The sequence below is a fragment of the Carcharhinus amblyrhynchos genome, chromosome 2 (assembly GCF_965287045.1).
Source record: "Carcharhinus amblyrhynchos chromosome 2, sCarAmb.v2.hapA, whole genome shotgun sequence".
Taxonomy (NCBI): domain Eukaryota; kingdom Metazoa; phylum Chordata; class Chondrichthyes; order Carcharhiniformes; family Carcharhinidae; genus Carcharhinus; species Carcharhinus amblyrhynchos.
Genome location: NC_137325.1, coordinates 19555600 through 19572306, shown reverse-complemented (window position 1 = coordinate 19572306; position 16707 = coordinate 19555600). Strand labels below are relative to the sequence as shown.

The window sequence follows — 16707 nt, the reverse complement described above, 5'->3', positions numbered from 1 at the left end:
CCTGTAATCAGTGTCACAAGATTATCTGGGCATTATTATATCCCTTTATGGGAGTTTGCTTTTGGCTGCTGCGTTTCCTATGTTAGAGCAACGATTTCCTTTCAGAATGGTCTTCGTTGTATGAGAGATCTGATGGTTGTGACAAATGCAATTCATATTACCCTTAAAACCCATAATCGTGTAATCTGTGGGGTCCAATCTTAAAACTGCCTTGTGTAAAGGAGTAAGCATTCCACTGCTGGGATGGTAATCTGGCAACAGATCATCTGACCTGCATAGATCTCGTGATGCACAGGCGTGGGAGGTCATCCATTCCATCGGATTAACGCCAATGAAAACTTATCCCAATGGGTGACATTTGGGGATGGTGATTTGGTTCTAAGTACTGTATGCAAATTGGCCACCCAGTCTCAACTCTGTCCTATTCTCCTGCCAGCCCGGTCTTTCTGTTGACCAGTCTTCCTTCATCAACTCTCTCTTTCAATCTTGGTCCCGCTGAGAGAGTCCCCCAGCTCCTGCCCACATGCAGCAGCTCCTGATTCTAGTTGTCTCCGGCTCCTGCAGAGTCCAGGTGAGTATGAAGTAATGTGAATGGTCAAACCGAGTGAATTGGAATCGGTTCACTGCAGAATCCTGGATCATGTGGGAGCTATGTAAGGAAAAGTACCATTAAACATTACAATTATAGTGACGTTGTTTTGTGCACAAGTGTGTGGGCTGGTATATTCGCCTCAGACCTGGCTGCATATCATGTTGGGATGAATGATGATGGGCTTTTGCTCACAACAAACGAATGCTGAATACAGATTGAAATACCATTGTTTACGGTGCTGTCTGTCTTGAAGTCTGTTTGCAATGGATTAAGCAGTTCATTGATGCATTTTGTATTGACACGAGCCCTAAACAGCCGAAGTGGAGATGCCGGCGTTGGACTGGGGTGGGCACAGTAAGAAGTCTCACAACACCCGGATTAAAGCCCAACAGGTTTATTCATCAGGTGAGACGCTCATGATGAAGGGGCTGCGCTCCAAAAACTCATGATTTTAAACCAACCTGTTGGGCTTCAACCTGGTGTTGGGAGACTTCTTACCAAATAGTCTGGTATTTGAATAAACTGCAGATTTCCAGTGTCAATCTGATGTCAAAAGGTTTTTAAAATGGTCCATTCTCCCTTGGTTGTACATTGTGATGTGAAAACTGTATTCCTGAATGATTCAGAGACACTCCTTCTGCAAAGCAAACAACAGAAGTGAAGCTGCAATTCCATCTGCTGCCTTCTGTTTCTCACCCCCTAATTTGTACAGTTTTTGCAGTTGCCAGAAGGGCTGTTACTTTCAGAACATCATGATTTGAGATGGCTTTTTTTGTTAACCCGGCACTGACTGTTCACACGCCAACTAAGAACAGGCGCGCATGTGGTGCTTGGGTCTAAATGGCCATCGAGAAATATTTCAGAAGACCCGCACTCATCCTTCTGCTCCCATTTGTGGGGGAAGCTTCTATTCTTCAATGGAAGCCTTAGACATTAAGAAATAAAGTCAAGAACTGTGTGCGAGGTATGCAGCAGTCATGAGGATACAGCCATGGAGAGGTGAATTCTGATTATGTTGGTTAGACTAATTGCTCTTAGTACTGCTGACTAACTTGATTGTGGTTGCTTGCATGTGCTCATCACTCCTTATACCCCAGATTCAGAGCATTACTGATGAGTCTCGTGGCGCTACTATAAGGAAGAATTCGGCACGCCCTTCTTTGGATATCCAGGCCATGAATCCTGTTGGTGTACCCAATGAAGAGGTAGTCTTTTTTACCCATGACTACATTTCTCCAATCATGCCAACTCCAAATATTCTTCTCGATCACTTTTTTATATTGGGATCTCTCTCCCTTTCCTTTTCTCACTCTTCCCTTTCCTCTCTCTTGCACTTTCCTACTCTCGCGCTATCCCTGCCCCTGCCTTTGCGCCTTGCGCTCCCCGCCTTTGCGCCTGTCTGTCTTTTGTTGAAGCTCTTTTCTTATCCAAATCAGCACTTCCCAATATATCTGTCTTTTAATCGGAAGAGTGGAAACTCCCTTTCCTTGAACTGAGAATGCTTTGATTATTTGGCTAAACCGTTTGGAGAGATTAGAGAGCCAAACACAATGCATCCTTTAAATGAAGGATCAAGTGAGAGTGCGTCTTTGTTCAGTGAACCTGTTCCAGTCACACGTAAATTCTACCCTACAGCAATATAACCTGGAAGCCAGTTTGGGATCTCAAAAGGTGTGGATATCTAAATGATACAATCTCACAACCAGAGCCCAAAACATGTCTGGATGTCTTGAATCTGATCAGAATGCTGAGTGAAATGTTACCCTCCTCCGTCCCTCCCCCCATCCTCTCAGTATTGAAATTGAGACTTGTTACAGTTCTTCCTTTTGAATCCCCTTTCTCAGTACTTCGGTGCTTGATACTTTATTGATTCACTTTCCCCAGTCTATGTTTCTCTCCTACAGTGTACGAGACTTGTAAAAACGTAAGCTTTTGCTATTGCCTGTATCACACTGGTTCAAATTACCTCACCTGCCCCCTCTGCTCTAACTGTGCTGGTGTTCCTGCAATATTGATCCTCGATTTAACAAAATTAAGCTGTTACAAGGCAGTAAACTAATAGTTGCAAAATAACATAGAACTTTGTATGTTCTTAATTTGTTGCAGAAGGAACAGGGTGTTACTTTGCAATGGCTTCTCTGTATCTATCCTCCTACCCGTATCTTATTTTTGTCAATGTTAAGGACAGTAGTGTTAAGGACTGCAGGGGCAGTGTAGAGTGTGAAGGTTACTACAGCAGAATGGCATGTTTGTACAATCTAATCTGACATTTTTCCAGTGCTTCACAGAACAGATTTTGCCTGGTTATGAATGAGAGCATCTGAATCCTGGGTTCAAAGAAAAAGAAATTGTAATTTTGACCTTTTTGTTAATAGCATTAATCAGATGATAATTGATTCCTAAAGTATAGCAACAGCGGAAACTTTAGTGAACAACTAGCACAATAGTTAGGCTCCTGTTTTGGTGATTAGAGAGCGGGCAAACTGGGTCTGTATTCTGTGGCATTTCAAAGAATGAGTGGTGATCCCATTGAAACTTACAGGGTAGCTGTAGGTGGCTTCCCTGGCTGGGGAGTCTGGAACCAGAGGACCCAACCTCTGAAATAAAGGACAGAGCCATTTAGGACTGAGACAAGGAGGAATTTCTTCATTCAGAATGTGGTGAATCTTTGGAATCCTCTACCGGAGGGCTATGAAAACCCAGTCTTTGAGCTTGTTCAAGACAGAAGTTGATAGATTACTGGATATTAATGACATTGAGGGGTATGGGGATGGCGTGGGAATGAGTTAGTGGCAGAGCAGATTCAGAACAGCCGAGTGCCCATTCCAATGTTCCTGAGGAGAGCATTTGATCTTGGTGGGTGTTGTACCAGTAGTAGCCACTATCTCTCCAGTGGCACTGCCATTCGCTAGAGCTACTGGCCTCTGATCAACTAGTAACTCTGGGTGCAATTTCCTAGGGAAGGCCCACCTCTGTCCAGTTAAGTGTCTGATTGGCACTTTGATTTTACTCATTTGTGGACATGGATGTTCATGGTTGGCCAGCATTTGTTGCCCGTCCCAGATTGCCCTCGAGAAAATGGTGGTGAGCTGCCTTTCTGAGCGATTGATTCAACTGAGCAGCTTGCTAGGCCATATCGGAGAGCAGTTGAGACACAAATCGCATTGCAGTGGCTCTGGTGCCACAAGTGGGCCAGACCAAGTTAAGGATGGCAGATTTCCTTCCCTGAAGGATGTTTCAGCAGGTGCTCCTGAAAGGAGTCAACGTGAGACACTTCCTTGCTCTTCAGCTGGTGGGTGAGAGACCCCTGTTGCCTCCATTAAATACCACCCCATGAACTCAAATCTCATCACACCAAGATGGGCAGTGGTGTTCAGTCAGTCTGGTACTGACCTGGAAAGATGTGTTGTGCCAATTTGATGTTACTCAGGCCAGACTTGCCTCCAGCCAATCTAGCCAAGGCACAATAGATCAAATGGCAGCCTTCTGTGCTGTAATAATTCTATGATCTGTGACTCCAGTCCTCAAATCCTAATGACTGCAGGGCAACTAACCATGCATGGTGTCACAAGGGCAAATAAAGAAAAATGTTCTTGCTCCTTCTGTGCCTCACACAAGACCATGAATCCTGCCTTTGCCAATTGCATACGTGCTGTGTTCTTCGCCCAGTCTGTCACTGGTGTGATTTCAAATCAGGCCATCGTCTCCCATAACAAAAGCAAATTTGCTGCGGATGCCGGAATCTGAAACTAAAACAGAAAATGCTGTAGAATCTCAGCAGGTCTGACAGCATCTGTGAGGAGAGAAAAGAGCTGATGTTTCGAGTCCAGATGACCTTTTATCAAAGCTGAAAGGCAGAGAAAGTGGGAGATATTTACAGTGTAGGGTGAGGGAATGAAAGATGAGTCATAGCCACAAAAACAAGCGAAAAGGCTGCTAATGGCAGCCTGTAGAGAGAATCGAAGATGTGAATAGCCAAATGGCAGAGAAGCTGAAATCAGAGGAGATGATGTGAGGGAAGGGGAGGGGGAAATGGGAGGGAGATAGATAAAACTGAGAAAAGCCGGGGGAAGGTAAGGAAATGGGATTAAAATAAGAAGCAAGAGTGTGGAGGAAGGAAAATAAAGGCAATAAAGAAATAGAAGGTAGAGCATAGTTAAAAGTTAAACAAAATGAAGACAAAGTGTCTGAGGTGGTGTAGAGCTAATCAAGTGAAGTTGTTGAATTTAATTTTGATACTGGAAGGCTGTAACCGGAAGATAAAATACAATCCCTCCAGTTTGCATTGAGCTTCACTAAAACATTGCAGCAGCCCTGAGACACAAAAAACACATTTTTTCTTAGATCAGTACTGCACTGGAGATTGGGAGTACAGGGGTCTGTTTGCCCCTGCTGTTGCACACCAGTATCTATCTGGACAGGACCAGTCTAAGACTTGTACAGCCACCACAACAAACATCCAAAGTTCAGCAGGACGTGGAGTGCAAGGTGAGGCCAGAAGGGGTTGAGGGGAATGTGGCCTCATGAAGATAAGGAGAAGATAATGAAGAAGGAGGCAATAACATGCCTAGGCAGCTGGGTTCAAGTAGATCCCTTGGAGAGTATAGAGGGTGTAGGATTAGAGTTAAGAGAGACATCAGGAGGGCAAGAAGGGGACATGAAATAGCTTTGGACAGTCAGAGAGGAACTGGCCGGCAGGACGTGTGTGACCGGGACCGTCCTTAGTCTGAAAATGAGAATTTCACCTCTTGTTCCAGCTTTGTCCATTGTTCCTGTGCAGCAGTGGGTCTCGGATAATGAGAAGCTGCGTTCCTGTCTGTCTCCTGGTCTCATTCTTTCGCTTTTACCCTTTTGATTGAATTTTCATGATCTGTGTTTGATTCCTATACCATTTCACACAAAAGATGATGGCCCAGAAATGTGCCTCGAATAAGTTGATGCCATTTATGGCTCAGACAGTGGGCACTAATGAGGTCAGGAGTTTGACCAGGGCAAACAAAGAAATGAATGAATCTGGTGATTGTAGACTGGCACCAGATAAAGGTGATGACTTTTCTCTGTATAAGAACTCAACTTATTCAGTGAGGCAGTTTAAAGAAGGGAACTTGGCTGTCTCTCTCTGATTTTTTAAATTAATTTATGGAACTTGGGCGTCGCTGGCTGGCCAGCATTTATTGCTTGTCTCTCATTGCCCGAGAACAGTTGAGAGTCAGCCACATTGCTGTGGCTCTGGAGTACGTGTAGGATGGCAGATTTCCTTCCCTCAAGGGCATTAGTGAACCAGATGGATTTTTCTGACAATGGCTTCATGGTCACTTCTTAATTCCAGTTTTTTTTTATTGAATTCAAATTCCACCATCTGCCATGGTGGGATTCGAACCCGGGTCCCCAGAACATTCGCTGAGTTTCTGGATTAACAGTCTAATGATAATACGGCTAGGCCATTGCCTCCCCACTACACCTACGTGTGACTCCGGTGGTTGATTTTTTTTTAAATGCCTGCCGGGGCAGATAGGAACAGTAATCGTGGTCTTGGCCCAGAAGCAACAGAGCGAGCAGTTTCACTTTCTTCACACGGTTCTGCGTGGCTGGGGGAGTTGTGCCGATTTGGTGACCGTTGTTTCCCCCTGACTCCACCTTAGGCCCAGCTGATCCACGACAGGAACGCTGCAGCTCACTCCTCTGCCATGGACAAGCTTTCAGCCACTCCCGAAGGGGTGCACATGACCTGGACCAAGGAGAAAATCAGCGCAGAAAAGTACAAAAATAAAGAATCGTTATCGCCTGAAGGTGTGAGAGATATTTTTAACATGAAACCGTAAGTTGATTTCAGTTTTATTTTCAAATGAGCCTGCCCCATATTCAACCATTTATATAGATGATCTGGAGGAGGGAACCGAGTGCAGGGTGTCGAAATTTGCTGATGACACCAAGATTGGGGGAAAGGCAAATTGTGCGGAGGGTGTGGAGAGTCTGCAGAAGGATCTAGATAGGCTGGGCGAATGGGCCAGGAAATGGCAGATGGAATTTAATGTTGGCAAGTGTGAGGTGGTCCACTTTGGTAGGAAGAATGGTAGGAAGGACTATTACTTACGGGGCGAAAAACTGCAGCAGGCGACGGTGCAGAGGGACCTCGGGGTCCTTGTGCATGAGTCGCAAAAACCCAGCTTGCAGGTGCAGCAGGTGGTCAGGAAGGCGAATGGGATGCTGGCCTTCATAGCGAGGGGGATTGAATATAAAAGTAGGGAGGTCTTGCTGCAGCTGTATAGGGCATTGGTGAGGCCGCAGCTGGAGTACTGTGTGCAGTTTTGGGCGCCGCACCTGCGCAAGGATATTTTGGCCCTGGAGGGAGTGCAGAGGAGGTTTACTAGGCTGATACCGGAGTTGAGGGGATTGAGCTATGAGGAGAGGCTGAATAAACTAGGCTTGTACTCGTTAGAGTTTAGAAGAATGAGGGGAGATCTCATTGAGACGTATAAGATGATGAATGGGATGGATAGGATAGAGGTGGAGAGACTCTTCCCACTCAAAAAAGACAGTAGGACTAGGGGGCACAGCCTCAAGATAAAGGGGAGGCGGTTTAGAACGGAGTTGAGGAGGAACTTCTTCACTCAAAGGGTGGTGAATCTCTGGAATTCTCTGCCCGTTGAAGTGGTGGAGGCTGCCTCGCTAAATATTTTTAAGAAGCGGGTTGATGGGTTCTTGATAAGAGAGGGGATTAAGGGTTATGGGGAGAGGGCGGGAATGTGGAACTGAGCCACAACAGATCAGCCATGATCTTATTGAATGGCGGGGCAGGCTCGAAGGGCTAGATGGCCTACTCCTGCTCCTATTTCTTATGTTCTTATGTTCTTAACCCCAGCTTTTCTGTGAAGTGTGTTCTGTTAATGTGTGAGCTGAAATGTGTATTCAATTCCCTGTATAATCCTGAGGTCTGCTTAAGTCGGTTCACAAATGTTCCAAATCTTTTGACTGAAAAGGCACCAGAAAACCAAACTCCTTTGTTAACCTCCAGTGGCAAACACACATTTAAGCTGACTGACTTTAATTTGATTTATTATTGTTACATGTATTAGTATACAGTGAAAAGTATTGTTTCTTGCAACAGACAAAGCATATCGTTCGTAGAGAAGGAAATGAGAGGGTGCAGAAAGCATTGTTACAGTCATAGCTAGGGTGTAGAGAAAGGTCAACTTATTGCGAGGTAGGTCCATTTCAGAAGTTTGATGGCAGCAGGGAAGAAGCTGTTCTTGAGTCAGTTGGTACGTGACCTCCGACTTTTTCCCGACGGAAGAAGGTGGAAGAGAGAATGTCCAGGGGTCCTTAATTATGCTGGCTGCTTTCCGAGGCAGCGGGAAGTGTAGACTGAGTCAATGGATGGAAGGCTGGTTTAAATAACAGGTCTCCTTTGTGTCTCTTCTGACTGGACAGGGTGGCACAGTGGTTAGCACTGCTGCCTCACAGTACCAGGGATCTGGGTTCAATTCCAGCCTCGGGTCACTGTGCGGAGGTTGCACATTCTCCCCGTGTCTGCGTGGAATTCCTCCGGGTGCTCTGGTTTCCCCCCTCAGTCCAAAGATGTACAGGTTAGGGTGGATTGGCTATGACAAATTGCCCCTTAGTGATCCAAGATGTGTAGGTTAGGGGAATTAGTGAGGTAGATGCATGGGGTTACAGGGATAAGGCGGGGAGTGGGCCTTGATATGAGTTTCCTGTGCCTAGCTTAGTGGTTATGGTTCTAGACTAGTAATCCAGGTTGGGACACCAAGACCATGTTTACTGCCCTGAGGACATAAAGAATTGACCGCATAGTATGGGATTGGACTCGCAGGTAGGCCCAGAGTAGATAGATAAACTTTACAGTACTAAAAAAAAATTCAACTAACACCAGAATGTTGTGAATTCAGAAAAGCTTTGAAATGGTTACTCTAGCAAATCCTGTAAGAACATTTTTAGGCATTCTAATTGCAATTATTAGTCACTGAGCACAAAACATATTTGAGTTCACGCCACAGTTTAGATTATTTAAGATGGGAGTGGCTGTTGCTGTTGACAAATTAGAGGCACCAACAAGACAGAACAAGAGATCTTAGCAGTAGGTGGGGATGTGTAGAGTTTCTTTTGTCTGATCAGGTTTGTGAGCACACGCAACAATCCCTTACTAGGTCTCTTGTCAGGGATGGATGTAAAGCTTTGCCATCATGAGGTGAGATTCAACTTTAGGGAGGGCAGAAAGTAAGTGGTAATGTTTGGACTCAATATTAACAAAAGGGGGTTGTGTAAGAGGTTGGCGGTTTACAACAAGCAGGTAACTTGCCCACTTAAAGGCTGTCTGTTAGCAGCAATAATCTGGTGAAAGCCTAATCTTTTTTTCCATGTGTGTCGCTGGCTGGCCAGCATTTATTGCCCATCCCTAGTTGCCCGAGGGCAGTTGAGAGTCAACCACATTGCTGTGGCTCTGGAGTCACATTTAGGCCAGTCCAGGTAAGGACAGCAGATGTCCTTCCCTAAAGGATGTCGGTGAACCAAAGGGATTTTTCTGACGATCAACAAGGGTCGTATGGTCATCAGTCGATTGTTAATTCCAGATTTCTTTTATTAAATTCAAATTCCACCATCTACCGTGGCGGGATTTGAACCCGGGCCCTCAGAACATTAGCTGAGTTTCTGGATTAATAGCCTAGTGATAATACACTAGGCCATCAGCTCCCCTCATAACCATACAAACTGGCTATATTAAAAGATTGTGATGCATTTAGCATTGACCAGAGGAGATTGGCAGCTGATCTTTAGGCAGACAACCTCCTTCTGGTGAGTCTTAATGCTTTCCTTTTATGGAACGACAAGGAAAAGAAGTACTCTTTCCATGTTGCACAAAGAAAATCATGGTCTCCCTCGCTGTCATAGAACCATAGAAAATTACAGCTGAGAAACAGGCTTTTGGCCCTTCTTGTCTGTGCCGAATCATTTTTTGCCTAGTCCCACCGACCTATAGAACCATCATGAGGTGAGATTCATAGAACTATAGAATCATAGAAAATTACAGCTCAAGTCCAAGACACTCAACCCACCTTTTTGCTTCTGCCCATGAAATCCTCTCCAAACTCTATCCATGCTAGTTGCTAAGAGACCAGTGGATCACCACCTGATCTTCACCTGCTTTTGGCCCATTCCAGGAGGTAATAGTGGACCAGTGTTATTTAACTGGTTGTTAAGATTACCGTGCCAATGTAGCGCCTGTGTAGTTTCCCATCGTGGGTTAAAATCTGCCTCTTGTGGAACACAAGTTGGTGTTTTCTGATTTGTCACATCACTGTCAATCAAGGATACTTGCAAATGACAATCATGCCAGAAAACAGTTTGAACTGTTTGAGATATTGTTGAGTCGGAGTATTGCATTATGACATCCTGTAATCTTTTAGGTATTTCGTTGACGTTTTGTGAAAATAGGAATAAAGAGCTTCAGTGTTTGAACTATGCAGTAACTGTCATTTTTCTCTCTTTCCTCTTGTTCCAGAGAATGGGGAAATCTGTAAGTCGCATTTTGATTTCAATTTAATCTGTACTCCTTATGTGTGTTTGTGTTTGTAGATAGTCCTTAACAGCACATGATGTTTTCTCCAAAAGCCTCAGTAACGGCAGACTGGAGGAAGTTTGCTCTATGTTCAAATTACTCTTGAGAGTAAGGGCTCATTTTGTTTGCACTAATTCAGCTTGGGCACTTGCTATGCCAAGATTGTTTTGTCTGCTTATTAGTGAATCATTTACATGTTTAAATTGGATGTTAATGTGGTGTCCAGTGTAGCTCCATACAGTTCTGTATATTTTAATTTACCTTCCTAGTTTCACGGACTATGAAGGGTGCATGGTGGTGCAGTGGTTAGCACTACTGCCTCACAGCGCCAGGGACGCAGGATCCCGACTGGGGTCACTGACCGTGCAGACTTTGCACGTTCTCCCCGTGTCTGCATGGGTTTCCTCCGGTTTCTTCCAACGGTCCAAAAGACATGCTGGCTAGGTGCATTGGCCATGCTAAATCCTCCCTCAGTGTACCTGAACAGGCACCAGTGTGTGGCAATGAAGAGATTTTCACAGTAACTTCACTGCTTTGTTAATGTAAGCCGACTTGTGACACTAATAAATAAGCTTAACATTTCAAAGATCTTTTTAGAAGTTTTTTCCTATCTGGGCAGTGACTAAGTGAGTGTATTTTGTCCTTTGGTTGACATTGAAAACTGGTCGCGCTAGTGGAGATCTGAGCTCCCTAATTCAACACCTATCTATCACCCTTCATTGACGTAAGCTGGCAGTATTGGAACCTCCACCAAGTTCACTGATCAGCCCTATGCTCGCTGATCTATCTTGGCTTCTAGTCGAGTAAATGCCTTAAATTTTAAAGTTCTCAATCTATTCTATCCTTCCTTGACGCCGTATATCCACCAACCATAACCCTTTACGATCTCTGCATTTTTGCATCTCTGGACTCTTGTGTATTTCTGGTTTTCTTTGCACCCCCGTTGATGGTGATGCCTTCAGCTATCTAGATCCTAGCTCCCGAATTTCCTCTCTAAACCCCTCTGCCTCTCTCTGTCTCCTCCTTTTGAGATGATCCTTAAAATCAATCACTATATTATGCCCAAGTTTATGGTTCCCCATCCTGATATCCCCTTGTCTGGCTCAGTATAAAATGTCTGATAATGCACTTGTGGATGCTCCTTGGGATATTTTGCTGTGTTAAGAGGGTACTTTGAATTAATGGCTGGTTCAAATCTCATTCACCAGAATTAATTCGGTGAAACCTGTAATAAATCCTTGGAGGCAGAAGTCCCTTCACCAAAATCCCTTTATTTACAGGTCAATGACCTGTTTGCTGACAACAGCATATAGAGTGCTTTTAGTTCACAGTCTGCACTAGGAGTTCCAGAGGAATGGACATTCCTGGTTAAATACAAAGCAAGATTGGCCCATCAATTTAGGCCTATTAATCAGGGAGTTCCTATTCTAACAGGCCAACCTCAATTTGTCTGCTTAAAGTCATTACAAAATCTATAACGCAAACTGATATTTGGAAAGATTACTGTAACTCAAATGATTAATTTCCTTCTGATTCATTTTTCCAACCTCTTCAAACCTCACCACCAATGAGGGTGAATTGACTCAGTCAAAAAGAAAGACTATCTCCAATGTAACTACCCAAACCCCTGTTCACATTAATTCAAAAATGATGGCAATATTCCTAACACTACCATTGATTTGAGTACTGAGTCATGCTAGGAGGTAGAAAGAGCAATGCTTTGTCCCATCATCATGCAGTTAACAGAGAAACTTTCTTCATCTCATATCTATGCAAACACACATCAAGTAGCAAAATGGGTGTATTGAAGTTGAGGAAGTGGGTTGGATTTTTAGTTCATACTTCCCTTCCTTATTTCTCCCCCTAGTAATACCCTGGGTGAGAAGGGCTACAGTTGACTGTCAACCACCACCTGAAATGGTCTAGCAAGCTGTTCAGTTTGCTTAGCAATGTACTTCACAATATGTTTGTAGATGAAGCCATCAGGTGGACTCCCTCTTAGATAAGACTGCTTTATCATTTGCTGACTGAAAACATATTGAAGAGATCATAGAATCCCTACGGCGTAGAAGGAGATCATTCAGCCCGTTGATCCTGCACAACTCTCCGGCAATGATCCCACCCAGACCCTATCCCCAAAATTCAACATATTTACCCTGCTAATCCCTCTAACCTAAACATCTTGGGACACTAAGGGGCAATTCAGCCTGGCCAATTCACCTAACCTGCACATTTTTGGAGCATGGGAGGAAACGCACATAGACAAGGGAAGAAAACTCCACACAATTATCCGAAGCTGGAGTTGCACCCGGGTCCCTGGTGCTGAGAGGCAATGATGCCTACCACTGTGCCACCCTGCTGCTCTAGGTTTTTTTTTAAGAATCTGTCCCTGCTATTAAGCAGCATTGCCACTCAGTACAGAGTTAGATGCAGGGTGCCATAAGTTTTGGCACATTGATCATTGGCAGAAATGGGCACATCATCAAACAGATTTTAATACATAACATTTAAATATAGTAGGCTATTGGTTTGGACAATCAGTGAAGCTTTTGGGTTGGATCGGCTGAAAAGGACTGAAAGGTAATGAATGACCCCGCATGTACTCGTTGGATTTATAAGCATGACACTGATCTTGCACGTCGTGAGAATGCTTTCTGCCGTTGCAATCGGCTGTACAGTAGGAACTGTTTAATTTCACCTGGATATGCTTTAGAGGGGTGGTGATAATGCTGCTGTGTTGGAGTACCTGGGAAATCTCGCTTTCTGAAAATACCTATAATGTGCCTACTCCCAAAAATTAGCCAGGTGCATTTCCAGTGAATTTGGATGCAGAGGCAGCAAGGTGGAATTTGATGAGCTGTTTGCATAAGTTGTTTTCCTTAAAACGTCACCTCTTTAAGGTAGCCCACGTTAAATTCAATCAGCTTTTCTAAATGTATTTCTTGTGTGTGTGTGTCGAGAGAACAATTAACCATAGTGCCTTTCCACCTTGGGGCGGCACGGTAGCACAGTGGTTAGCACTGCTGCTTCACAGCTCCAGGGACCTGGGTTCGATTCCCGGCTCGGGTCACTGTCTGTGCGGAGTTTGCACATTCTCCTCGAGGAGAATGCGTGGGTTTCCTCTGGGTGCTCCAGTTTCCTTCCACAGTCCAAAGATGTGCTAGTTAGGTTGATTGGCCATGTTAAAATTGTCCCTTAGTGTATTAGGATGTTTAGGTTAGAGGGATTAGCGGGTAAAATATTTGGGGATAGGACCTGGGTGGGATTGTGGTCAGTGCGGACTCGATGGGCCGAAGGGCCTGTTTCTGCACTGTAGGGTTCTGTGGTTCCTATACCTTAACATGGTTAAGGCAGGGAGGTTTTGTGAATGATAAGTTTATTCTACTCCGTTCCTGATCACTTGACCCAAGGTGTACACATCTATCAATCTTTCCCTCTCTCAGGAATCAGTCCAATGTTCGGCGGATGCATACTGCGGTGAAACTCAATGAAGTTGTTGTCAACAAGTCCCAGGATGCCAGACTTGTGTTACTGAACATGCCAGGTCCCCCCAAGAACAGACAAGGTGACGAAAACTGTATCCTTTCAATGGCAGTTGCTACAGATAGTGCACTATGATGAAGAACAGGTTTGGAAAGATGACATTTTATTTGTAATCTGATTAGAGGCTTGTTTGAAAAAGCTGCATCAAACTGTGCATCATTGTCTTTGATTATGTAATGAGCATTTCGTTCCCGAAGAATTTTTAACTCCTCTCTCTTTCTCTCTTTCTCTCCCTCTCTTTATATTTCTCTGCTTGACTTTTCAGCCACCTTTTGAACACTGCTGATCCAACATACCCTCCAGAGCTTATTTTCTCAACCTCCAAACCTTTCACTAAGCCCCCTCAAGCCTGCCCCCTCCGCTCTCACCACTAATGAGTGCGAGGAGCTCGTGTTCAACTTTGTCACTCGAGTTAGAGAGCATGGGCGACAGTGGTTAGCACTGCTGCCTCACAGTGACAGGGACCTGGATTTGATGCCTGGCTTGGGTCGCTGTCTGTGCGGAGTCTGCACATTCTCCCCGTATCTGCCTGGCTTTCTTCTGGGTGCTCCGGTCGCCTCCCATAGTCCGAAAGATGTGCTGGTTAGGTGCGTTGGCCGTGCTAAATTCTCCCTCGGTGTACCCAAACAGGTGCCGGAGTGTGGCGATTTGGGATTTACACAGTAACTTCATTGCAGTGTTAATGTAAGCCTACTTGTGACACTAATAAATAAACTTTAAAACTTAAAACTTAATCCTAGCTGTTTGGTCCCCACATTTTTCCGTCAAACAAATCTCCCACCAGTGCCAGCTATCCAGACTCTGCACCCTTGCTGCTTTCTTCCTTCTCATTGTCCCCATCTTCTTCCGATCCTACCGTATCCAAGTGGCCCATCCCTTGTCTAGTCTAATGCAACTGTTGATCACTCGACTTCCCTTCCTGACCTCCTTGATATCCCCATTTTAATGGTTCTCTTTTCTCCTCATTTCAGCCTTTCAAAATGGCTGCCACGTTTTGAAGTTGATAGCTCACTAGATTTTTGGCAAGAATATTTGCTTTTTGATTTTATTTCACAGGCCACTGGCAAGGTGGATGTAGTAAGAAGTCTCACAACACCAGGTCAAAGTCCAACAGGTTTATTTGGTAGCAAACGCCACTAGCTTTCAGGGCTTTGCCCTTCGTCAGGTGAGTGGGGAGTTCTGATCACAAACAGGGCATATAAAGGCACACACTCAATTTACAGAATACTGATGGGAATGTGAGTCATTACAGCTAATCGAGTCTTAAAGGTGCAGACAATGTGAGTGGAGATCGCATTAAGCGTAGGTTAAAGAGATGTGTATTGTCTCCAGACAGAAAGTGAGATGTTGCAAACCCAGGCAAGTCATGGGGGTTACAAATAGTGTGACGTGAACCCAAGATCCCAGTTGAGGCCGTCCTCGTGTGCGGAACTTGGCTGTCATAGCCGTTATTCATTGGCATGTTGCCACTCGGATCCTTGAGGAGTTCTGCTTTCTGAAGTGGCGAGCTGTGAAGGGGTGGCCTGCCTTTATAAAGGAAACATTGAATTTCTTAATTTCCTTTAACTTCCGAGCACGGACTTTGTGACTCAGCAGCTCAGACTTGAGAATTTCCCTTGTCTGTTCAGAGGAGCCAAGCAGCTCACCACAAGGAAAGGGAAGTGTGGCCAAAGATCTGGGTGTAAAATAACAATCCTCCTCATGATTCCTGTGAAGAGAGTATTGTGTGCTTTTGCTAAAGCAGCTATAATTCTTCATCGTTCTGTGCTCCTTAGTATCCAAAGATGTGTAGGCATGGTAAATGAATGGGGTTACGGGGATAGGCTGGAGATGATGAGCCTGGATGGAATGTTCTTTTATGGGCAGCACACTGGTTAGCACTGCTGCCTCATGACATCGGGGATCCTTGTCCAATTCCACCCTCAGATGACTGTCTGTGTGGAGCTTGCAAGTTCACCCCGTGTCTGTGTGGGTTTACCTCCGAGTGCTCCAGTTTTCTCCCACAGTCCAAAGATATGTGTGTGTTACGTTGATTGGCCATGATAAATTGTCCTTTAGTGTCAGGTGTTGGGGGTAAAAATGTGGGGTTATGGAAATAAGGCCTGGGTGGGATTGTTGTTGGTGCAGGCTTGATGGGCCAAATGGCCTCCTTCTGCACTGTAGGGATTCTGTGATCTCTCAGGAGCTAGTATCAATGCTCGGTTAAGTCTTCAGAGAATTTGAACTACATTTATAGCATAGAGCTGCTTTCGAACACTTGAGCGTTTATATTTGTTGGCACTTGACTTGATGACCTTTTTAGTAATTCCGATAATTTGGTTGATGCAAATTAGTTGCTGGTGGACATGCTACCTGGGATGGTATGTGTTATAAAAGCACTTCTATATTTAAATACATGAACCCCTTGAAGGGCCCTGAAACAAAACAACCCCGATCTCTGCAGGTTGTTTGAACCCGATTTGTTTAATTATGCTGGCCTTGCACATCAAAATCAGTGAAAGATAAGCAAGGATTGGTGCCAGGAAAATGTGATTGTTGGAGTCTGTTGGAAGCTGCCAGATTTATATTGGAGGATGCTATAAAATGCAGAGAGGACTGCACGTCTGAATTCTCAGCTTCAACGTGTCTGAAATATTGCTAAACTCTGCAGGACAGTTTATTCAAATCCCTCTCCTTGTGCCTCTGACCCTCCCTGCCCCCAACCTCCTAGAATCATAGAATCCATAAAATGCAGAAGAGGCCATTCACCCCATCGTGTGTGTTCTGATTGTCTGACAGAATATCTTACCCAGCCCCTCTTCCCCACCCTATCCTTGAAATTACCGGTTCAGTTGTTTGGTTTAAGTCTGAGACAGGCACATTTTTTTATAGAGCAGGGGTATCAAGGGATATGAGTCTAGTGGAGTTAGGCTAAAAGCAACCATGATCTTATTGAATAGCAGAGCGGGCTTGAGGAGCTAAATAGTCTACCCCTGTTCCTACGTTCCCAGCCCCACCA

The 16707-nt window shown here is 44.7% G+C and overlaps 1 protein-coding gene across 4 annotated transcripts in view; it reads left to right on the top strand.

Moving 5' to 3' along the window:
- The window catches only part of LOC145352844 (solute carrier family 12 member 7-like), a 222292-nt gene that overhangs the window by 203963 nt on the left and 1622 nt on the right, over positions 1–16707 (top strand). For 3 of the 4 annotated variants that reach the window (XM_080203176.1, XM_080203177.1, XM_080203181.1), the window contains exons 22-25: positions 1690–1797; positions 6235–6410; positions 10110–10124; positions 13610–13743. In XM_080203176.1, coding sequence (XP_080059302.1) covers positions 1690–1797; positions 6235–6410; positions 10110–10124; positions 13610–13743 — 433 coding nt within the window. The remainder of the gene's footprint in view (positions 1–1689; positions 1798–6234; positions 6411–10109; positions 10125–13609; positions 13744–16707) is intronic. The other variant, XM_080203178.1, reaches the window with a different exon arrangement.